At 51.4% G+C, this 22,780-nt stretch overlaps 6 protein-coding genes across 6 annotated transcripts; 3 read left to right on the top strand and 3 right to left on the bottom strand.

Moving 5' to 3' along the window:
- Positions 1-1,992: 1,992 nt before the first annotated feature.
- Positions 1,993-3,967, top strand: ASPACDRAFT_77128 (putative MFS monosaccharide transporter; the record flags this gene model as incomplete). Its single annotated transcript, XM_020204883.1, has 2 exons — positions 1,993-2,690; positions 2,767-3,967. Coding segments are annotated over exons 1-2 (1,313 nt in total), but the record flags the coding sequence as incomplete, so codon positions are not given.
- Positions 3,968-4,924: 957 nt separating this feature from the next.
- On the top strand, positions 4,925-6,497 carry ASPACDRAFT_77126 (Rab family GTPase). The gene is made up of 2 exons (XM_020204882.1): positions 4,925-5,344; positions 5,423-6,497. The coding sequence occupies exons 1-2, from the start codon at positions 5,299-5,301 to the stop codon at positions 6,247-6,249; spliced, it is 873 nt and encodes a 290-aa protein (XP_020057692.1). The 5' UTR covers positions 4,925-5,298; the 3' UTR covers positions 6,250-6,497.
- A 2,155-nt stretch (positions 6,498-8,652) lies between these two features.
- Positions 8,653-10,411, top strand: ASPACDRAFT_77125 (DUF3431 domain-containing protein). The gene is made up of 4 exons (XM_020204881.1): positions 8,653-8,788; positions 8,973-9,432; positions 9,581-10,150; positions 10,224-10,411. The coding sequence occupies exons 2-4, from the start codon at positions 9,041-9,043 to the stop codon at positions 10,279-10,281; spliced, it is 1,020 nt and encodes a 339-aa protein (XP_020057691.1). The 5' UTR covers positions 8,653-8,788; positions 8,973-9,040; the 3' UTR covers positions 10,282-10,411.
- A 447-nt stretch (positions 10,412-10,858) lies between these two features.
- ASPACDRAFT_116015 (cation-translocating P-type ATPase) lies at positions 10,859-15,305 on the bottom strand. The gene is made up of 10 exons (XM_020195953.1): positions 14,911-15,305; positions 14,770-14,843; positions 14,166-14,705; positions 13,841-14,111; positions 13,550-13,790; positions 13,099-13,493; positions 12,696-13,044; positions 12,052-12,635; positions 11,672-11,989; positions 10,859-11,554 (listed from the first exon to the last, which is right to left on the bottom strand). Exons 1-10 carry the CDS (start codon positions 15,126-15,128, stop codon positions 11,254-11,256), a joined length of 3,291 nt encoding a protein of 1,096 aa, XP_020057690.1. The 5' UTR covers positions 15,129-15,305; the 3' UTR covers positions 10,859-11,253.
- Positions 15,306-15,763: 458 nt separating this feature from the next.
- Positions 15,764-17,373, bottom strand: ASPACDRAFT_1898263 (FAD-dependent oxidoreductase; the record flags this gene model as incomplete). Its single annotated transcript, XM_020198737.1, has 3 exons — positions 16,878-17,373; positions 16,181-16,826; positions 15,764-16,121 (listed from the first exon to the last, which is right to left on the bottom strand). Coding segments are annotated over exons 1-3 (1,296 nt in total), but the record flags the coding sequence as incomplete, so codon positions are not given.
- A 2,143-nt stretch (positions 17,374-19,516) lies between these two features.
- On the bottom strand, positions 19,517-21,296 carry ASPACDRAFT_77123 (uncharacterized protein). Its single transcript, XM_020204880.1, has one exon. It carries the CDS (start codon positions 20,853-20,855, stop codon positions 19,821-19,823), a length of 1,035 nt encoding a protein of 344 aa, XP_020057688.1. The 5' UTR covers positions 20,856-21,296; the 3' UTR covers positions 19,517-19,820.
- Positions 21,297-22,780: the final 1,484 nt, after the last annotated feature.

The following is a 22,780-nucleotide window of genomic DNA, read 5'->3' as shown; positions in this document are numbered from 1 at the left end:
GAATGACAAAATCGCGAAGAACTGCGTGACTCGCGACGGAGTAGAAAGACGCGGAGGGATATTGAACCCATATTATGGGAGGGGAAATGGAGCCTGGAGATGGAGAGGGGAAGATTAAGTGGGGAGCAACCAGACTTTGGTGAGCGGTGGGACCGAATCAGCAACGAGGGCCTCCCACCCAAGGGCAATGGACTGGTGGAAGATATGTGTTAACCCTACCTGACCAAACCTCTTCCAGTCGGACATTCGATATTTTCGAAAATAATATGGATAATAGGTATTCCTTATAAGCTAATTGAATATTGCCATTGGCGCAAGGTCGTCTCACCTTGCAGTCTGAACGCTAGGCGTAGTCAGGAAAACTTTATGGAACTGCCTACGGAAACGGCATCCCGAAGGAAGGCCGACTGCTGCGCGCATTCAGTTTTGACCATCATTGCCTCATGTGCCTCAAGTGACCTGGGGTTGCATGGGCAGGGAGATTTATTTATGTGATGCAGTCGCAATAGACGTGTGTTGAACCCTGATCATGGTGGATGTTAGGCAGCGGAAATCGAGTCTAGGAGGCTCAAATAGTGCAACAACAATGGCGCCCGCATTCAGATTCCCCCGGGAGCGGGCACTGACTCCAGGCAGGCGAGATAACATGAAGATTATTCAGCCGGCACGAGGATTCCCGATGAAAAACCCCTCGCTTGAGTTGCTCAATTGAGTGGAACATGCCAATTCAACAGGCAACTCAGCCCTGCACAGTTGATTCCACGCTGGAAATCGGCGGTTCCGCTCCGGCAGGCAGCTGGGCTACCCATCATCCGATCTTCTACGCCGGACCTTTCTACCGACAGTATCCTCTATTCCTTGATGCACACTGAGCCGAAAAGCATTTGCCGGACACCACAGCCACGTACTTGTGACTGCTAGACATGTCACAGGCTTGTAGCCTTGCTTCCATTATGGCTCCGATGCTGCGTCTTAACCTGTGTGTCGGAAATGGACAATATCGATGACACCTGCTATGTTAACTCCCTCACCCACAAAGGGACACCTGCAGGGCCCATCCCGATTCTCAGGTAGCCTCGGGTGGGAATAACAATCCTTGGTACGATTCTTTGCCTTCCTCCCGGTCCCCCTTTTTTGCGGCTACAATATTTTCCCCCTCCATTTATGTCTTGCCTTTTTTTTTTTTTTTTTCCTCTTTTTCATTTCCTGAATTGTTTAAGAAAACAAGCAAAATAATTAAATCAATTTCTAGGGAAATGTTTTAGTGGTCCCAAGGAGAATGCCGTGATGTCATTGCTCATTGCCCACCCACAGTGGGCCTCTGGATCCACCCCCAAAAGATGCTTAACCCAGCGTTATTGATGCATTCGGTCCCCTGCTGCACTACAAAACAAACAATAATGAGGAGTGTGGTTATGTTTTCAATGTACGTCGCCGACTAGTGGAGTAGTCGCGCAGCAGCTTGGGGGATAAGAGATTGTCAACCAGCATGCATGAGACCGTGAGCACCATGGGAATAAGTAGATAATCCCCCCCCCTTCCCTCCCCGACTTCTCCGCGTTCGGTTTTTGTCTCATTCTCACTCATCTCTATCCTATCCCTCCTTCTCCTCCTTTCCTAGCCCTGGGTGAAACAGAGCAAAGGGAGACTCGACTGAAACGGGAGTTCATTGGAGAAGAGAGCGACTCAACTTAAGTGTTCGATCGCTCTACTAGATATCCCATCCGCCTTGACTGGGATTCCTCAACCTCTACACCTATTTTTTCCCCCAGTGTTTGTCGTTATCTTGTACAGATCCTTCCACCATGGCGCCGACGTACGCAGGGATGTCGGGCAAGAAATTGTCCGTGTCAATCTCGGCCATTGCTACGATGGGCTTCCTTTTGTTCGGTTACGATCGTATGTCTTGATCCTTCACTGGGTGCCTCTGGGTGCCACCATGAAGAGTCTTGAGCTAATCTTAATTCACTATAGAGGGTGTCATGTCCGGTATTATCAGCGACACGGCTTTCCAAGACCTTTTCACTGCTACCAAGGGCAATGCCACGATGCAGGCCCTGGTGACCTCGGTCTATGAGTTGGGTTCGTCTACTTCCCAGTCTATATCCGGTTAGAGTCCTTGATCATTCCTAACGACCACACAATGCAGGCTGCTTGTTTGGCGCTTTGTTCGCTCTGTTCTTTGGTGATAGGCTTGGCCGTCGCTTGATCATCATGTGCGGAGCCACCATCATGATTATCGGTGTCATTATCCAGGTTACCTCGTTTGCCGGCCACATCCCCCTGTTACAATTCTTCATCGGTCGTGTCATCACCGGTATCGGGAACGGAATGAACACCTCAACCATTCCTACTTACCAGGCTGAATGTTCGAAGACAAGCAACCGTGGTCTTTTGATCTGTATCGAGGGTGGTATCATCGCTATCGGTACTGCTATTGCCTACTGGATCGATTACGGTGCCCACTTCGGCAACAAGGATCTCGTGTGGCGTTTCCCAATCGCCTTCCAGATCTTCTTTGGATTGATTATCATCGTCGGAATGTACTACCTTCCGGACTCCCCACGCTATCTGATTGCCAAGGATCGCGTTCAGGAGGGAGAGTACGTACTGGCGGCTCTGGGTGGCTTTGAAATCAACGACCACGAGACACAGCTCCAGAAGCAGCTGGTCATCGACTCCATCAGAGCGTAAGTCTAGTCACCTTCGCAGCCATTGCGAATCTGAGTTCCTGGTCGCGCGGGAGGCTAACACCGATGTCAATAGTTCGAGTGCTGCGGGTCAGGGTGTAACATATCGTGACCTGCTCACCGGCGGTCGTTCTCAACATCTTCGTCGTATGTTGATCGGCTCTTCGTCTCAGATCTTTCAGCAACTCGGTGGCTGCAACGCGGTCATCTACTACTTGCCCCTGCTCCTCGAAGAAAATCTTAAAGAGGGTACTAACTTCGCTCTCTTGATCTCCGGCGTCAACATGATTGTCTATGCTATCTTTGCTACATTTTCCTGGTTCTTTATTGAAAAGATTGGTCGCCGCAAGCTTTTCCTCGGTGGTTCTATCGTTCAGTGTGTTGCGATGATTATTACCTTCGCTTGCCTTATTCCCGGAACTAAGTCGACGGCCAAGGGATCGATTTTCGGCATTTTCCTCTACATGGCTGCGTTTGGTGCTACTTGGCTTCCCCTGCCCTGGTTATACCCGGCCGAGTTGTCACCTATCAAGACTCGGGCCAAGGCAAACGCTGTGTCTACATGCAGTAATTGGCTGTTCAACTTCTTCGTTGTTATGATTACCCCCGTGATGGTGTCTAGCATTGGCTGGGGTACTTACTGCTTCTTCGCTGCCATGAACGCCCTCTTCATTCCCTTCATCTGGTTCTTTTACCCGGAGACAGCCAACCGAAGCTTGGAGGAAATCGACATTATCTTCGCCAAGGGCTTTACCGAAAACATCAGCTACGTCAAGGCTGCCAAGGATCTTCCCAAGCTTACGGACGACGAAGTCGAGCAGAAGGCCATGGAGTACGGATTCGGTGGCGCCAACGACGAAGAAAAGACGAGCGCTGCTGATCTGTCCGGCTCGAACAGCGGCAAGGACTTTGAGTAAAGTACTCGCATGTCATTTCATGACGTTTGAGTCAATGCTTTTACGTGTTGTATGCTTCGGGCCTTTCGTTGCTGGCAGCCCTGGTTGTCTGCGCTTGAGTGACGCTCTCGAAGGCGGCTAGATGAAGCTTCAATGCTCGGTCCTTTTTTTTTTTCTTCTTTTCTTTGATTGTGATGTTGTTATCGTGTCTTCCAAAACTGCTGTCACTTTGGTATGACAGAGGACCGCGCCGGTCTACGGCCGGGCAGGCATGATTTTGTTATTGGCATTGTTTCGGACTACGCCCCCCGACTCGGCGTAGCCGTTGAACATATAGATTCCCCCAAATTACTGTTGTGATCTTTTTGTGTTTTCTTACGCGATTACCCCCTGAGTGACTTGACAAGTGTGGAACAGGTCGAGGCTCAAATGTTTGTCTTGTCTTGCCTTAGGGTGAGAGTTTCTGTACATTTCTCAGGACGGCCATTGTTGCGAGAATGGCCGACCACCACCCATAAAAGGTGTGGATAGAACATGGAATGATTTCAAGAACGCATTTTCTTGGATTTGGCCACTTTCTATTCGTAGATTCTAAATTCGCCTGTCGCGAGTAGATTAAAGTCTCGACCAAGTCCCGACTGTCTGGTTGAAAGATGAGTGGTAGAAATCCGCGGGACCTGCATGCAGGTGGTCCGAGTTTCGGGTCTGTCGGTCGCTTATCGCTTGGGGGGGAGTTTGGAAGGGAAGGGAAAGGAGAAAAAAGGCTAGAAGCTCAAACCTCGTTCTTTCCGGGCTCTCGCACCTTCTAGCGGTCTGTGCCCTGCAATAGCTCTGGACGGAGGCTTAAAATTTGCAAATATGGAATGAACTCTCGGACATTGTCCATCATTCACAGTCATCGGCATTGGCTCCGGAAAAGACCGATTGAAGGGAGGGAGTGTTGTTCTTCTGATTGTGAATGTTTCCGAGGCGAATTCCGTGGCTAGAAGTTCTGCAGCCAAGCAAGCCCAGCTGATCCCTGTAAGGGGGGCCGAAGGAAGGGTCTTGGGGGGGAAGGGAACTACTCGGATTTCACCGTTGCGTCTGGATGTGAACATCATTGATTGCAATGAGTGTTTAGCTCATTTGCACACAGCTTTGATTAAGTGGCTTGAGTTGTTCATTCGTGTGTTGCGATTCTTGTTCACAGTCCAGTCGACTGCGATCAGAGGAGGGAAGAGCGGACCGGCGAGCACGACAGACAGACGTCAGTGATCGGCTGATCTGCTTTAGTTCGTGATGGCCCCGATTTGATCTTAGGGGGAGGGTCAAAGGGTGGAGGAGGGAGGAGGGGGGGGGCTGAAGTGAATCAATGAAATGAAGAAGTGAATGAACGAATGGCTGGTGAGTTGGTTGTTTGAGCCTCGTTCCCGCTTTCTTGGAAATGACTGCTTGCTGCTGCTGCTGCTCGTCTTCCTTGAATCCTGCTTGCTTGCCTGCTTGCTTGCTTGACTCTAACTGACTGACTGATCCTTTCACACTCCACGCCTCTCGCTTGTTTTCCTCTCACACTCTCTTTCATTCTCTCTCTTTGCCTTTTTTTCCTTCTTTCCCTTTTCTTCTTGTACAAACTTATCTCATTTGCGCGTGCGCGCTCTTTCATTTACCCCTTCTTCCTGCTGGAACATGCAAATCCAGCTTTCCCTCGGCCCCGCCTCTTTCTCTACCCCGCCATGAGCTCATCTCTTGAGGCCAAGATTGTGGTCCTCGGCGCCCAGGGTCAGTTATTTTTCCCAACAACAAAATAGCAGACACAAACACTACATGTATCTCTACTAACACACATCCATGGAGCAGGCGTGGGCAAAACCTCCCTCGTCCAACGCTACGTCAAAAACGCCTTCGATCCCGCCGGCACCGCCTCCACCGTCGGCGCCTCCTTTGTCACGAAACGCGTCCTCGACAGCGCCTCCGATACCATTGTTCGCCTCCAAATCTGGGACACTGCTGGCCAGGAACGGTTCCGGAGCATCTCGCGACTCTACTACCGCGGCGCCAACGCCTGCCTCCTCTGCTACGACATCACCGACGAACAGAGCTTCCAAGAAATGACCGGGTGGCTCCTCGAGCTCAAGAAGAACGTCTTCGAGGACGACCCCATCGTGATCCACGTGGTGGGGACGAAGTCCGACATCGTGACCATGGAACCCACGCGCCGCCGGGTTCCCTTCGAGCGCACCATCGCCTACGTCGCCGAACAGCTCTACCCCACCCAAGCCTCGACCCCTCCTCCGTCCGCGGGATACGGCCCCTCGTCCAGCACGCCCCAGGGCATCGACAGCAAGCGCAGCAGCGGGTTCTGGGGCCAGGATATCGGATGGGACTGCTGCCACGAGATCAGCGCCAAGGACGGGGAGGGCATCGAGGAGGTGTTCCGGGTGATCACGAGGAAGCTGGTCGAGCAGCGCAACAAGCGCGAGGCCGGGCTGAGCCCGTCGCTGCTGTCGCCGTCCTCGCTCGATGGGATGCCCCCGGCCAGTCCGGCGAATATCGATGGCAGCGGTAGCTTTCGCCTGGGGTATGGCGACAAGCGGCGCAGTTGGCTTGGGTTTCCGCCCAGCAGCCAGGGAGATGAGGTCGATGTTCCGGTGGAGGTGGCCAGGAAGAAAGGGGGATGCTGCTGATCGCGCGCGTTCATCGGTTCTCGTTTCCGGCTGTCATCTACCTCTGCACGGCATCTCCACAACTTATGTCTTCCTGCCTCGCGCCATCGCATCCACTGCTCGGTCCCTGTATGTTCTTTGCGTTGAGAGGACATCGGTTGGGCGTTCGACCTGCATTCGGCATTTCTCTCCTCCATTTTGCATGATTTGATGACGATGTATACGACTTTTGATTCTTCTGTTCTTCATGCTGTGTTTGTACTTTTTTTTCACTCCCCCGGTTTTTTTTTCATTCTCTTTCTTTATCTTGTGGTTTTGCTTGGACTGCTACACTATGATTGCTGGCATGGCATCGGATTTGGGTGGTCGTTAGATAGATCTTATTAGGGCGCTTCTGGGAGGATCTAATGGACATGATATGAACTGTTTCTAGAGTACTCTGGTCAGTTGAAGCTGACGATGCCATATGAGCTTGCAACCGCCAACAGTGATAGTAAGCCAGCTTACATCTCATCTCGTCTCTGAAATGCCTTATAGGAAGTAACATCGTTTTGCATCTGAGCTACTCACTCAGGTCTATTCATTAGGGCATCTTGGTCGTGCTGTCACGATGGCCTCTGATCCGGATTCGCCTTTGTAGGTATTATGATTGTTTCTGCCGGGAAAAAAAAACATGCATCAAATCGTGTGCCCTTGCTTTTGAGATTGGTGAGTTATGAGGTCATCGTCTGGATTTTCTTTTTTGGTGTGTTTGGTCCAGGTATTGTTGAATGTGTTTTTGAGGTGCTATTTGAACATACTCGTAGAAAGAAAGAGAAAAGTCAAGCGAGTCGTGTTGATTTAATGGTCGTCGTATTGCTGACTGTTTGAGATATTCCAGGCGATGGGTAACATTAGTAGAATGAGAATGTGGGACAAGCCTTCCTCTGAAAACAAACAACCGTCTTACAAATATTGAAGAGGTTCTGCTTGTACAATGTATCATTAGGTTATTCATGGTCTTAAGCCTACTAGCGAACAGACCACGATTGCGTAAACTTGCAAACCTCGAATGTCGTTTAATATAACCCTTCACGAGGCCCTCCGAGCTCTCCAGCTCCCCCTTCCCACAAGATCCTGCCAGGTTTGCAACGGGCCAGATCCTTTCCAGGCAAAGAAAGATACAAAACTCCGCGCCCGATACGAGCCCCACACCCGCAGGCCGGGCGGGCTGACAGTCGTGAAAAAGATGTGTTTCAGACTCTCTGCTACTCCTGTCTTGCTCGATCATGCAAGATTTTCATTTCTCAACAGGGACGAATGGATTGATCGGCAAGCATCAGGTGGGTTTGGGGGTTGTTCCTATTGATGGATTGATTCTTGGGGGAGTTCGATTGTCCTGGCCTTTTAATTGCCGAGGTTGTGTTGTGATTGAAGAAGAGGGGGAGGGGGCAGGGCAATTGACAAGGGCATTGTTTCTCTCTGCTGCTGTACTACATACCACCAGTCCAAAGACTCTCGGATGTCTGTTCCACACAAACGAGGCGAGTACCGTACTGTACACATTACACAACAGCTTCTTGGTTGGAATTCAGAACCGTCTAACAAGGCTTGTGTGAATAATCAAGCTGACTGTCAGTGCAGCTGTTGACCGTGGGATTGAGACCGGGCCAGAACCGGAACTGCAGAGAAAGGCCATCAGGAAAAAAAAAAGGGTTCAAAGTGGAATGGCCGGGTTATCAGTGGCCACTCACACCCGCGGTTGCGGTGGGACGTTTGAGATAGACTCGAACTCGCCGGTGGATCTTTTTCTGGCTCGCTGGCCCAGATCAGGCACACCACAATCTCTCTGAATTGTTCATTTCCCACCGAGAGAGGAAACGCGGCAGCACTCACTCTATTTGTCCCACCGGAGATGGAGTTTACTGGGTACTTGGCTGAAAGACTGCAATGATCGTCCCGTCATGTTGTCCGACGTGAGGGGGTAAGAAGAAAAGAACAGAAGCCTGTAATGTGCAACGCAACTACAAGGGGGGATGGCGACATACTCATACTACCTACCTAGTTGAAGACATTACTATTCTATCTACAGAACAATTGCTGCTTGACAATATTGCATTGCATTCAGTGTGGATGATTCTATGGGACAAGTGAGACCTCTGTCTGAATTCTGGTAAAAATAGCCTGTTCATCGTCCATTGAAATGCTTCACAATGCGAAATTACCATCTACAGACACCACTTATCGGCTGGTATTTCCTGCGCCTGGGTAAAATTACGTCTTACAGTACAATACTTACATACAACCCTTCCACTCTCCATCAGGCAATCCACCAATCCGCGCAAAGACCCAGTGGTGATAAGCCTCAGGCCCCCGTCGACGGGGCCGGCTCTTGCTTCTTTCCTTTCCGCTCTTCTGCTTCTGCTTCGTTGCTTCATTGCTGCTTTTGCTGCTTTGCTGTTGCTTCTTTTCTTCTTCTTTGCCTTCTATTCATTCCTTCTTCAATCACTCCCTTCCTCGCCTTTTCTTGACTGACTGAAATCGCCATTCCCTAGTCATAGACAATACTCGACGTCATAGAGTAAGTCTTCCTAAATTGCCCTCATGTTTAATTTGCTGTCTTGCCCTGCCGTGTCCGCTGCCCGCTGTGTCTCTCCTTATTTCTCCGCTTCTTATTACTACTTACCTCCCTCCTCCCTTCCAACCCCCTCTCCTCCTTCTCCTTGCCTTAAACCGATCGCTCATTGGAATCTTCTTCTATCCAGAACTCAGCCACCCACACGCCTCATTCCAAAGCCCCGCCGGCCATAAGACAGCAAGCAAATGTTATGAAATGAGACTATCCTACCGTATCGGTACGGCCGCCCTCCTTATCGTCGCCATCTTCCTGATCAAGCGCCACCTCGATCTCGTCCAGGATGATTCGCGCGTCCAGTCCGGCTGGAGCTTCAACGGCGTAAGCGGCGGTCCGGGCTCGTCGGACGCCGCGACCAACGACAAGAGCAAGGATGCCACTGTCCCGGCCTCTAAGGAGGAAATCCCGGTGGTGGGAGGGGGGAAGAAGGATCAACCCGCCGCGGCCGCGGACGACAACGACGACGGTATCGCGCTCGGGTCACGGCCAGTCTACGAAACCACCCCGATTATCGTTCCCAATGATCGGGTGATTGTCATGGCCAAATTGGCCGCGGAGGATACAGCTTGGGTTAGCAACGACTTGGCGGAGTATGCTTCCCCTCGATCCAAACTTTATCTTTGCGAACTCTCTTCTCTTGTTTTCTATGCATGGCTGCGCCGGAATCTCCAGCTGTGCGCCTCTCAATTGAAGCAGAATTGTCTCGCTAACGGAGTCTCCCTGCTCTTTTCCTTGCAGCTGGCGCAATTACATCTACACCGTCGACGACGTCAATGCCGCCAAACACACCCCCCAGAACAAGGGCCGCGAGAGTCTCGCCTACCTCCAATACATCATTGAACACTACGACGACCTCCCGTCGACGATCGTCTTCATCCACAGCCACCGCGACGGCTACCCAGGCGCCTGGCACACCGACACCATGGAATACAGCAACGTCGACTCGATCCGCGCCCTGCAGACCGACTTCGTCCAGCGCAACGGCTACGCAAACCTCCGCTGCCAGATGACCCCCGGCTGCCCGGACGAGATCCGCCCCTTCCGCAACCCGCCCCAGTCGGGCCAGACCACCGAACGAGTCTACGCGGACGCTTGGGAGCAGCTCTTCAACAACACCGACGTCCCCGAGGTCGTCGCCGTCGCCTGCTGCTCGCAGTTCGCCGTCTCGCGCGACCAGGTGCTCCAGCGGCCCCTGAGCGACTACATGTGGTTCTACGAGTGGGTGCTGACCACCCCGCTGTCGGACAAGCTGGCTGCGGGTGTTATGGAGTACACTTGGCATATAATCTTCGGACAGGAACCTGTCTAGTACGTCTTCTTAATCCTACTATCCTCTGCGGCTCCATCGCAAACAACCGATGCTAACCGAAGCGCGCAATAGCTGCCCCGATTCCTACCAATGCTACGAAGACGTCTACGGCAACCCCTACTTCTGGTGATAGATTGCCCTTTCATCTCTCTTTCTCTCTCCCTCGCCGCATCTGTACAGAATACCCCCCAAACCCGCCCCCCGTTTCTTTCACCTTCCTCTATCCCATCTATCATCTACCTTGTAATTTTCCTTTCCCCAATCCGCCGTTCGCCCTTCTCTGGTCCTGTATCTGGCAACGATCTCACGCAACGTCTTCTATCTATACTTCGGTGGTGTTGGCTGTATATGTCCTGGAAATCCGATTTCCAAATTTTTTCTTATTTAAAAAGTCCGATCTATGAGCAAATATACATGATACCTGAAATTAAATCCTGTTTCGCGAGTGCAAGTGTAGGTTGGAGACTGTGGCAGTCTGGATCCACGATAAAGGCACTGGGAATGGGCTTATGGCAATATGATACTCATGTCTTATTCACGGCGCTTGCCTGTCAATCCTGCAGATTGCACATGGTATACCTAGTCTTCAGATGTACCGGCAGTAGACCAGACTAATTCTTGACTACTGATCAAAATGTGCAAACACCGCTCTGGATGTCCGTATCCGGGTAATGAGTCAATCAATAATAGACACAGGACATTGTCTTCGCCTTACCGGAGTCACCTACCCATGCAATTATCTTATATCATATGTAACTAAGTATGTATGTATGTACATCAAGAAATGAAAAAACAATAAAACTCTAAGCCCCCCCTCTCCCGACCCAGCCATAACCCATAATTAGTAAGTAACCAGGCATGACAGAGTCCAAAGCCACCCAGACCACTGCACTGCAAGCTAGTCTACCTACCCCATTCGGATAAAGCAGAGAACCTAGTCGAAACCGGAACCAACATGCACCGGGAACCGGGTGCAACCTGCCGGTAGGCCTACCAGCCAAGCCAACATATGTATGTAGCCTAGCGTCTAGCCAATACTCCCTCAAAACCACCGCCCACAAAAGAAAGCGAAGCGCCAAATAGAAAGAAAAGCAACGCAACCTCACCACGCGAATCGAGCCAGGAGCCCATTCGGCCACCGCCTCACTCCCGCCTTCCGCAGCTCATCCAGCACCACGATCCCCACCCCAAATGCCGCAGGCAGAAAGTAATGGATCGCGGGGACGCTGGTCGTGTTCAACGTGCGCTGGAGCGGGGGAATATAGAGCCAGAAGATGGCCATAACGAAGGCGAACAGGATAGCGGGGAATAGGAGCAGGTTCTGAGTCTTTTTGTTGAAGGCTGGTGGGTGCGAGAAGATGGAGAGGCGGCGGGTGCGGACGGCCATGAGGTTGAACCATTGCCTGATTGTGGTATCGCTGTTAGTTGTCGGAACGAGAAGAGAACACCGGCGAGCAGTGGTACAGGAGGAGGAGGAGGCGGAGGAGGAGGAGGAGGAGGAGGAGGAGGAGGCAACTTACATCACGACAAGGTTGACAAAGTAGACAGAGCTGGCTTCGTTGAGGCGGGCTGTGAGCCAGTCTTGGTCAATGTCGGAGGGGTAGTTGCCGAACTTGAACCAGAAGACGGAGAAGGGGACGCCGTTGCGCTCAAGGTACCAGAAGGCCATGGCAAAAGAGCAGACGGTTTCAATAATGCCAAGAACACCGTATGCATGGAAGATGAGTTTCCAATTTACGAGGCGGTTCTGCTTTGGCTTGCGTGGGGGGCGGAGGAGGACATCGGCTTCGGGTTTCTCGTAGGCGAGGACTGTGGCAGCCGCGCAGTCTGTGAAGCAACTGATCGGGTTGAGCTTGTTAGCTAATGCGGAGTTATTATCAAAAAGGAAGCCGGAGTTTACCAGATGATGATCATCAGAAAGGATGAGAGGACCTGAGGAAGCCCGAAGACGACATTGCAAAAGACAGGCCAGAACTCTGAGAACGAGCCCGCTGGAAGAAGATAGACAATCGTCTTCTTCAAGTTGTCAAAGACGACTCGCCCGTACTGTACCGCTTCGACGATGGCAGAGAACGACTCCAGAAGAACCATGTCAGAGGCCTCGATGGCAATGTCGGACCCGCTACCCAGTGCGATGCCGATGTCAGCTGCCTTCAGAGAAGGCGCATCATTGACACCGTCGCCAGTCATGCCGACAATCTCGTCTCTTGCGCGGAACTCGCGAACAATACGAAGCTTTTGCTCGGGAGTGGTTCGCCAAAAGACAATTTCCTGGTACTGACAGAGTTGTTCCCACTGGTGGTCATTGAGACTCATAAGGTCAGCTCCACTGATGGTGATCGCGGAGGCAGTAGGAGCACTGGAGGCCTTCTCGGAGTCCGCTGATCTTCTGAGAGCAGTCGCATCATCAACGAGACCGTTTGTGCTAACAATTCCACATTGCCGTGCGATAGCCAGCGCTGTGAGGCCAAAGTCGCCGGTTACCTGGTGGAGATGCAGTTAGCACAATGCAGCCCAGCTCTCAATATCTGTACGGGTACGCACCATGAAGATCCGAATCCCTGCGCGTCGCAGGGTACTGATGACGTCTGGAATTTCTTCCCTCGGAGGATCGACAATGCCGACCATGCCGACTAGAACCAGCCCGGTCTTCGCTCGGTTCAGCATTTCAGTCTCATACTCGTGTGAGGATGGCTGAAACATTATCTCAGCCGAGGAGAGGAGTTTTCGCGCGAGAAGAATTACGCGCTTTCCTTCTGCAGACCACTGGTCCTTGACTTCTTTCATCCGAGCCAGCATCCGCGCTTCCAGTGGTTGCACGCTGCCATCAAGATCAATGAATTGCGAGCATCTGTCGATAAGAATGTCCGGTGCACCTTTAATCGTGAAGAGACTACCCAGAGTCTGTAAGTATTTTGCCCAAAGGAATGCGCGTTTGCCAACTTACATGTCGCTGCGCTTGAACTGCGAAGACTCTGCGGCAGACATCGCGAGTCCTAGTCCCTCTGGTTCGGCAAGTGTGAATGTCCGTACCATAAATTTGTTCTTGCTGTTGAAAGCCAGCTCATAGGTCTTTTTCCACGTTTGGCGCAGTTTGGCTACCGATCCCAAACCCTCGGATAACCTCAGGACGGCTTGGTCAGTGGCATTTCCGTGGATCTCTCTCTCGTGGAGCGGGAGCTGCATGGATGCGGCATCAAATTCAGCTGCATTGCAGAGACCGGCCATAGCGCGAAGCTGGTGGACTCCGCTCTTCTTGCCTCTCCTGTTCATCTCGGCCCTTGCCGAATCAGGGCTAAAGCAGACTGTCGAGATGGCACACTCTGTAACAAACATTTTGTTCTGGCAGGCCACAAAGTTAGTGAACAGTGACGCTCTGGCAATTACATGGGACAAACCCTTGTCAACGTTCCAGTCTTGTCGGAGCAGATTACAGAGACAGCACCCAGAGTCTCCACAGTCTTCAGCGATTTGCACAGAATCTTGTTCTTGCTCATGAGGTTGGCAGTGATTGTCAAATTTGCGGTAAGGGCGATTGGAAGGCCTTCAGGAATGAATGCGATAGCGACGCTCACGCAGTCGACGATCAACGTAGGGACGTTGATCCAGTCAGGATGATTTTTTCGAAGCCATCCAGCCCTATAGATTGTGAGTATCGAGCAACATGCTGCGCTTCAGGCAAATCATACCAGACCCCAACAACAAGAATGATCATAGCTAGCATGATTGCAACAATGAACGACACGAAGCGCAAGATCTCTTTTTCCAAGGTGGTCAAGCCTGTCTTGGGCTCACTGGTCAGCTTGGCAATTCGACCAAAGACGGTCGAGTCACCAGTGGAGACGACGACGCCCACGGCACTTCCAGCCACGCAGTGTGTCCCTTGCAGACCAATACAATGTGTCTCGAGGTAGTTGTCATCCGTCGAGCTGATCGTTCCATTGATTGGGGCGGATTCACCTTCAAAAGCTTCTTAGAACAAGCTGCCACCATATGTCTTGGGAGGGGGCATACCAGTCAGGATCGAACGATCGAAGCTCGCGTCAGTCGAGACTTCGACCAGGCGCAAATCAGCAGGTAGTTTGGTTCCAGCCGTGAGATGCACCACATCACCAGGAACAATTTCCGGCCCAGAGACCACAGTGAGTGAGCTGTCGCGGAGGACAAGACAACTTTCTGGCAGCATGGCAGTGATCGAAGCCATCACTCGTGATGATGACCAATCTTGCCACGCATTAAACCCAGCTTGAATGAAGAACACAGCAAGTAGAACGATAGCCAAGGCAAGGTTGGCTATAGCTGGGGGTTGCCCGAGAGGCTTCCACGAGACAAACACCAGAACACTTCCTATAAGGAGGATGGCTCCGAAGCCTTTGAAGAAATAACCGAATATCTGCCAGAACCACTGGTGTGGCAGTGGCGAAAGAGCATTCTTTCCATATTCCTGTAAGCGTTGCTGAACTTGTTCGCGCGAGAGCCCCTGCGATATATCGACTTTCCATCGTTTCTGTAGCTCTTCGGTGGAAATTTGATGCCAGTCGAGGTTCGAAAGGTCTGGAAAGAAATTGCAAGTCAGCCGCAACCCGCAGAATAACAAGTTTGCGTTGAGAATGTCTACCTGTCACGACATTGTTCTTTGTTTTGGCGGTCTCAGCAAGTTCCTTTTCTCTTGCTTCGTCAATATCAAAGGAGCTACAGCGGTCATTGTTAGCTTTTTTTGCTGAGATCATGCTTGCAGAATTCAAGCAAAAGCACTCACACAGTGCGGTAATGGATGGGCAATGAAAGTGAAGGATCAACAGTTGCCCTCCGGTTTCGACTCTGCGCAGACATTTGAGAGTTGTTTGACATGGTTGACACAGTCCTTGAAAGATCTGGAAGCGGTTTTTTGGGCTGGAGACCAGTCTCTTCGTCTACCTCCTGCCAGCGGAGGCGGGTTGCCTCTGCTTTTGGCGAGCTTGACCGTTGGTGCGCCATGTTGGACTAGAGGGTAGAGAGCCTCTGAGGAAAGCAGACGCCAAAGAGATAGATGAAGAAGAGAAGGCTGAAGGAGAGAATAATACGGGCAAAAGCGTATTGTGCTTTGCTTGCTCTTTATACTTGGGGTCACATTCTGTCATGTGTCAACCATGCTCTTGACGCTATGCAGCTGCCATGCGAGATTTTTTGCAGGGCCCAGTCGCTTGTCATCAATACCACATGCGGAGTGCGAGGTTGAGGGGTTAATCCGAACCAGTCATCAAAGCAGCTTGGACCTGAAGCTGGATCGAGACTGAGATCAGTGGCTTTGGTAAATCCCGCAGGTGGGCTCAACTGGCGGAGCGGGAAGCGAGCCAAATCTCTTTTCGCTTCATGCCGCCTCAAAACATTACGGCTGCCTTCCTTCCACTATTATTTCGCCCCCGTCGGAGATCATATCGCGCAAAAAATTTCCGTGGTGCGAGTTCAGCTCCTGTTCTATCCAAGCTATGGCCCTAGCCAAGCCAGCTAATCTACTCCACCATCCTCTGGTCTTGTGAGCGACTGGACAATGAACAGCAATGCCACAATCATGGTTGACACAACAGGCAATCCTGAGAATCGAACACTCCAATTCTTCTCCTGCAGGTCACTCCGACTCTTTGGAGTAGCTGTTCGTCGCGAAGGTAACGGAAGATGCTGTACTCGTGCCGTTTGTGGGGTTAGATCACCGAGAAGGGCAATCCCCATTGCGGCATGGTAGTGATTGAAGTAAGATCGGAGAAGTCTTAGCCACCAGTTACTACCTGCCTCCACGCGTGCGACTGACTGCGATACCCACGAGAACAGCCTCATTCTACCTCTGTACTCGTTCTCCCAAGTCTGTAATCGTGACTCCAGATAGGCTTCCGTCCAGGGAGCATCGGTTCTGCTGGCTAGCATGATGTAATTTCCAAGGGAAGCAGCTGTCTCCATGGCACAATTCGCCCCTTGCCCTATGTTGGGAGTTGTCTGCAAACCGGTCAGTTCTAGCCTAGGGGCTGATGGTATGGTAGAGCACGGTTGCCTACCTTGTTCACCGCGTCCCCTATACATGCAAATCGGCCTGCTGACCATTGATTCTGGAAAGACTCCTCGAGCGGAACGAGCGTGAACGAATTTGTGCGGTCATATAGCTCCCTGAAGGTGACCTCACTGGATACATGTTTGTCGAGGAATGGTGCCAGGAGCGGTGCGACGCTCGTCTTCCCCTGCTGACGTCTCCAAGCCTGCCGACTCGAATGCGGCCTTGCTATGGAGATGAACCAGAAAACTTGTGCATCTTTGCCGACCATGATGAGCATTACCCATCCAGCTCCAACTGTACGGTAGACTACGCCCGTTTTGAGTCCTGCGACAGGGTTGGCAGTGCCAAAGACTCCAGCAAACGATGTTTTCCGAGGGATCTCCCTCGCCAGAACAAACCGAGCAACGCGTCTGTTGGATTGGATGTATTGCCACATTTGTGAGCGTACAATGGAATGTACACCATCTGCTCCAACCACTATATCCCCAGAGAGTCGTGAACCATCGGCGGTGTGAACAATAACTTCCCGGGGCGATGGGGCTACTTGAATAACCTTCTGGTTGAAGCGGATGCGGTCTTGGCGAGGAAGGTAGTCGAAGAGGATACTCAATAATGCTTGCCGTGAGATGATGGAGAGCGGATAGCCCGTCCTACCTTCAGATCAGCTCCGCTCAACAACAATCACATTGATCAGATCTTACCGCCGAGAAGTTATGTGCCGTGTGTCAATGTCTAGTAGGAGGCCCCCACTGTCGAAATATGTTGTGTATGACACGATGCGCTCGGCCTGGCGCAGTACCTTATCATACAACCCCAATTGGTCCAGAATCCGGGCCCCGTTTGGCTGCAGTACGAGCCCAGTACCCTGAGTGATCTGACTGGCCCTGGCCTCCAGAATTGTGAAGTCGACATTGGCGCTGGAAAGACAGTGAGCGAGAGTCAGGCCCGCGATCGACGCGCCCACTATGATGACGTGAAATTCCCGATTGCTCATCGCAGACGTCCATTAGGTGTGATAGAGTCAAGTTGAACTAGATGCATGGTCTAGATGAAGATGGTCAACATCAGATGGTGGACCTAGGCGTTTTATAGGAGGATCTGATAAGAATATTCCAGCGTGAGGAGAACGGGCTTGGATAATGATAATAATAGATATGCTGGTGAACAATAGGATATTGCCAGACAATGATAATAGATGGTTGTGAATGCCTGGAAGGGGTGTATTCACTCTCTTTCAGAGATAGTCCTGCTGTAGCTTGTCGGAATGGCAGGCACCACCGCCCCTCATAGTCACTCCCGTTCCGCGTCCGATGGACTGTACTACCCCAATCCAACGGTAGGGTGAATGACTCCTGTCGGTGCAAGGTGAATGATCTGTTCATGTGCATGGGGTCCTTGACTGTTCTCGAGTGGGTTGTCTGATGGAATTACCGGTATCTACCTTATATTGAACTCGCAAGCCCGATTCCTAGAGTACAAGCAGACCACGAGATTTCATCACAGTTCATTGTCGTAAGACCCGAGAACCGAAAGTGAGCAACATCAGATAGCAGCATGGGGTCATTGGCAAGTGTCTGACACAGGTGCATATGGATTATCTTCGACGCGCATGTCCTTCTCCTCCCTTTGTACAAGTGCCTGTCAGCCTCTTTCACAACCTTCCATTCTCCAGACCTCCCTCCTCGCCCGTACCTTAAGCACCCGGGACCATGCAGAGGAACTAGTCACCAGGTTTTCCGTTGTACAAGAGCTCGCAGAAAAGAATCACATTCAGGTTGGGCCAATAGGCCAGGTGGCTTAGTCCGAAGGTCAGCCAGCATATAGGGAAGAGTACTGAGTAGGTAAGACAGAAAGTCGGATCAAATATCAGATCAGATAAGATCAGCCGTTCATGTTATTCGATGACTGCAAGATGATAAAGCTTATTGCTGTACTGGATCAATAGCTTACTATGTCTCATTTCAAGAGTCCCGTTGATGCTGTGAAAGAAATCATCGCTAAACCTCGCTGTCCCAGCACGAGAGTCTTGAAGGTATCTGAGGTAGCGACTGAACTGAGCATTCGACTTTCAATTCGAGATTGGTGTGAATTCTAGCCCTCGGTAGCAGGCTTGGATGATGCGACACATAATATGCTCAGCAGCAGGGCCCATAATATCACGAACCAGGTCATGGTGGAGCGAATCAAATAGCAAGCAACTAAACCGATATGCAACGGCTCAAAGCGAGACAATGGATCCTAGGTCCTAACTTCAGCTCATCAAATAACGCTCTGCTGCCATTGTAGCCCAGAATAAAGCTTCAGGCAATAATCCTCAACTTGGCTAACCCACAGTAAGATACTCACCAGCCCCCAAGCCTGGAGCACATCCAACCAGCCCGGCAGCGGCCGCTGTCTCGGCCACGAACCTATCCCCCTCTGGGTCTAGTCCCCCCCCTAACTTACCAGGTTGACCTGTCAACCCCACCTTTAAATTCAGTTCTGCAACCACATTTCCCACTACCCCGATCGCCCTAAGGAAGTACCGCCCACACTCACTCCCAGAGTCAAAACTTCTCCCTTCCGAGCTCGCTGTCACCACAGCCAATTACACCCCGAAACGTTCCCATCCAGAACAAAGAACCCCCAAGTTACCAAGGTTACACCTCCAAGCTCGCCACTTCTACAGCGCATATCCCACCGCGCAACACCTCACTTACTGAGCACAGTACATACACACCCATACACATACCCATACAGATCCAAAGAACTACTTCCTCAAAAGTACCGACCCATCTCCCTCCCCGATGGCCCCCCCGATTCCCACCCCCGACGACCCCATCATTGGTCCATCGGGACACGAGTCAAGAAGCTTGCTTTCTTCAGTCCTTAGTCAATACCAAACATTCTTATGTACCCCGTAGGTAGATTAGGACGGTTTGGTAGTAGGAAGGTTTGATTGCCCCGAGCCGTCAGCCGTCAGCCGTCAGCCGGGAGTGGCTTCCCTTGCGCGCCCCCCTCCCCCTCCCTCCTCCCATCGATGGATGCATCAAGATCCCTGTCACTTTTTTTTTAATTGCTGGCAGACGGCAGATGGAAATTAGCCAATGATGTAATTTGTCGAATCTGCCGTGGACGAGTGGAGCCCGATCATGCGGGTGGATGGAGCCCGGTATTGTTCTGATGGGTTTTGGTTTTTCAGTGCTACGGTTGGACTAGACTAGTCGGTCGGGTTTGGGATGGGGATTGGGGAGCGGGTGCACTACTCACCTAGTAGTGATCGCTTACACTACTTATAGATGATGGTTGATGGTTACATATGTGAGGTACATTATGGTTGATGGTAATTTAATTGATGAAAGCAATTTTGTAATCTATGACAATGTAAAGGCTAAGGAGAGGAAAGGCTAAACTCCAGTATGCTAAGACCAGACCACGCTATTGATTGATTAGATGACAGCCACGCTCGCTTGCATATATGGAAGAACGCTGGGTTAAGTGCATCAGTCGCAAGAAATTCGAGAAAAGGAAACGCTGGTATGTGTGGTTCAGTGGTATCATCGCCAGTGCAAGATTAGAACGAATGCTTGTTTTCCCCCCCGGTGCACGCTGTAAAATGAGTGTCCCCGCCAAATGCTGTGTTTCAATTCTGGACCTTCGTTTTTCTATCGGCGGATCCGGTCGGATCGAAAGACCGTCAAGTCAATGGATTCGACCGAGTCAGATCCGTCATCTACCTCAATGGTAGCCATCTTCGTTACGGAATGGTCACCGTCCCTAGTTGTTTGTGTTGGGGCAGGTAACGGTTCAGGCGTTGGTGCTTTCTTCTCCTCCTGCACCACAGCCACGTGTGGTTGGTCTGCCTTGAGTCGGTGTACTTCTTTGGTGGCCAGGTCGAGCAAACTCTGAAGCTTCTGCTTCACCGTAACTAATTCTGTTGAACAGTCGCCCGCCCGGAGAAAATGGTAGGCGGCGGTTTCACACAGTCCATGGACAACCTCCAGCTGTTTCTCGGCGGCATCAAAGGGGGATGCCTGCGACGCGGCCGGGGCTCGGGTCGCCGGGGGACCCTGTCTCCGAGCGTTACGGATGCTAGTCAGAAGTTCATCCTCCGTTGAGGTAGGGCTTGCAAGCGAAGCAGTGATTGGCGACATCCTTGAACCGCGACTCATCATGGCACTGCGATACCCGGATGTGCGCAGCTGTGACATCTTTCCTTTGCGAATGTTGTTGCGGGCAGTCCCAATATTGCGGACCATTTCCTCTAAGGTCTTCTGTGTGTGTCCATCATACTCAATGATAAGGTTGTGTCGTGTACTGACAAAGATTTCCCCATCACTCGAGTCCACCGAGGGTGCCTCGTCCGCTCCGCGTTTTCGGGGATTCGAGTTCGGCTGATTTTGAGAGGTATTCGGAGTGGTGATTGCAGTTCCTTCTCGAGCTTCAGGGGCAGATGAGAGAGACGGGCTCTCGGTGTTGGCAATCGTCGAATTCAAGTCATCCGTGCGAATGGAGCAGACAGAGCTGTTTCTGCGGCGGCGGGTTCTCTGGGCGGCGTGTCGTTTGTAGGCATTGGCGTATTCGGCATGTTTGGCGGCAGTGTGGTTAGCTAGATCAGACAGTTGACCTATCCAAGTCGGTGCATTGTCCGACAGATAGGAAAATGCTCCCAGAGCGTCCATCTGTTCGCCGATGGTCATGGTGTGGGTTGGGGTTTTGATTTGGGAAAGGGGTGAAAAGTGCTTCGGCCCTCGGATATGTACTTCCGAGTCCGAGGTCGATCTGGAAGGTTGTGGGACCGCGCGATAGTCCCCGGGATATAGAAGCTACCCTGCTGACCGGCCAGGAGGAGGATCAAAGGGGGCGGTACAACGGTAGGTCGTCTTGTCGTAAGATCGTTAGGAATGGCCGATAAAGGAGAGAAGATTGAGTATGGTGATGATGAAATTGAGCCTGGGCGAGCTACTCTAATAAGACCCTTACAATGATGGCTCCATGGGTCAGGGACTAGTGCACGCGAAGGTGTGTGGCACTAAATTAGCGGACGGGGAGATTTAGATTAGGCAAACAATAATATCAAAAAAAAAGAAAATAAAAATGAATTTCCAGCAAGTTGAGTGGAGGAAAGAGTGAGAGCAGCTAAATGAGGGGAGGGGAAAGGAGGGAGGAAAGGGGAGAGAAGAGGGGGGAAATGCTGGAGAAAAGGACTCAGGGAAGAGAGAGAGAGAGAGAGAGAGCAACAGCCAAAGGGTAAGAGAGTAAGAATGAAGACTGGTAGGTTTGGCGGGAAGAAGTTACAGAGGAAGCTAAAAGTGACGTCCCCGAAAAGTGAAGCCCGAGGCGTGGGTCTGTGAACTTGGCCGTAATCTTACCCGTACCAGTCAGTACATCCAGTACCACTCTGCATTTCCTCCCTTCCGGCCACTCGGACAATACGGAAGCTTCCTTCCCTTTCTCAATCACCATGTGATGCCTGGGAATTACTACTACTATTAGTGAGTATTACTACTGCGACTTTTCCTGTCGCTTTCCTTCCAAGAACAAACGACTCCGAGATGGAATCACATCCATGTCCCCTGCAAGAGACGGACAAGCGGTGAACAGCCGCTAACGAAGTACCGCTACGGTTCCTTCCACTGCTTGCTTGGATGCACGAGAACTACGAGTTTAGTTACTGATTCATTAATGGGGGCCGTTGACTCCCCTCCACTAAAGTCGCTGACTCGCAGCTTCAGCCGCAGTACTTGTCGAAAAGGAAGTACCTTCTAGAAAAATGAGACCCTCCATATGTTTGAGGATTTCTCGAAGCCTGACCGGTCATTAATCTCAAACAGGGGAAGTCTCACGACTCGATTGTACTGAGTAGCAACAAGACGCCTTGAGGTGGCAGCACGTGCCTCGGCGACCACAAGCGAGTTTGAAAACCAGCATGCACCTTGTCCAACCGTTCCGCTCCTCCTTCTGCCTGGTGCCGATGACTGTCGAACAAGCAAGGAATCCATGAACGATGCAACCAGCAGGGGAGATCCGAACGCAATGGTCGCTTTGTTTGATTATGGTAACGGCGACTTTACCCAAGCGAGTCATGACACGTAACGGTGTATATGCACCTTGCGACGGATGACGGCGGGGATGCGCTAGCATCCTCACCGTGCTGCTTATATCCGAACATTATACCCTCCCAGCTCCTCCCCTTATTAGGGACAAGTTTCAAGCCGACGATCAAAACCCACGTAGCTGTCGAGTTATCATGTCTTGCAGTCTATCATGTTTGACTGGATGGAACTGCCGATCGCCCCAAGTCAGGAAACCGGTAGCTGGTTGGCCCGGTGGTTGTTATGTTGTGTGATCCTTCGAAGATGGAAGGGAGGTAACACCCCTGGCCGCGATGACATGTCCTTCGGTGATGCCTTGGTTGGTGAACATACTGGTACGGTATCGAGCACGAGACGCTAATGCTTATCGATCCGCCCACCGGTCATAACGCACGACATGGTACTTCGGAAAATGTCCCGCAAGAGAGCATGCGGTCCAAACGATACCTTGCCAACTTTTCACGGATCACACAACCTTTGCTGGACGCTTTTGGCTGTGCAGTGATTGATTGTTCTCCGGAACACAGCTT

This window comes from Aspergillus aculeatus (assembly GCF_001890905.1).
Source record: "Aspergillus aculeatus ATCC 16872 unplaced genomic scaffold ASPACscaffold_5, whole genome shotgun sequence".
NCBI classification, from domain to species: domain Eukaryota; kingdom Fungi; phylum Ascomycota; class Eurotiomycetes; order Eurotiales; family Aspergillaceae; genus Aspergillus; species Aspergillus aculeatus.
The sequence above is the reverse complement of the archived record's forward strand: the minus strand, read 5'-3'. Positions and strand labels throughout refer to the sequence as shown.

What these genes read in the sequence shown, in the direction of transcription:
- ASPACDRAFT_77126 (XM_020204882.1), top strand. Translation starts at nt 5,299, where the DNA reads ATGAGCTCATCTCTTGAGGCCAAGATTGTGGTCCTCGGCGCCCAGG. An exon ending in TGTGGTCCTCGGCGCCCAGG is followed by an intron (nt 5,345 to 5,422) that starts GTCAGTTATTTT and finishes TCCATGGAGCAG; the next exon opens with GCGTGGGCAAAACCTCCCTC.
- ASPACDRAFT_77125 (XM_020204881.1), top strand. Translation starts at nt 9,041, where the DNA reads ATGAGACTATCCTACCGTATCGGTACGGCCGCCCTCCTTATCGTCGCC. An exon ending in GTTAGCAACGACTTGGCGGA is followed by an intron (nt 9,433 to 9,580) that starts GTATGCTTCCCC and finishes TTTTCCTTGCAG; the next exon opens with CTGGCGCAATTACATCTACA. An exon ending in TTCGGACAGGAACCTGTCTA is followed by an intron (nt 10,151 to 10,223) that starts GTACGTCTTCTT and finishes AGCGCGCAATAG; the next exon opens with CTGCCCCGATTCCTACCAAT.
- ASPACDRAFT_116015 (XM_020195953.1), bottom strand. Translation starts at nt 15,128, where the DNA reads ATGGCGCACCAACGGTCAAGCTCGCCAAAAGCAGAGGCAACCCGCCTC. An exon ending in AAAGAACAATGTCGTGACAG is followed by an intron (nt 14,706 to 14,769) that starts GTAGACATTCTC and finishes ATTTCTTTCCAG; the next exon opens with ACCTTTCGAACCTCGACTGG. An exon ending in TTTCTGATGATCATCATCTG is followed by an intron (nt 11,990 to 12,051) that starts GTAAACTCCGGC and finishes CAACCCGATCAG; the next exon opens with TTGCTTCACAGACTGCGCGG.
- ASPACDRAFT_77123 (XM_020204880.1), bottom strand. Translation starts at nt 20,855, where the DNA reads ATGACCATCGGCGAACAGATGGACGCTCTGGGAGCATTTTCCTATCTG.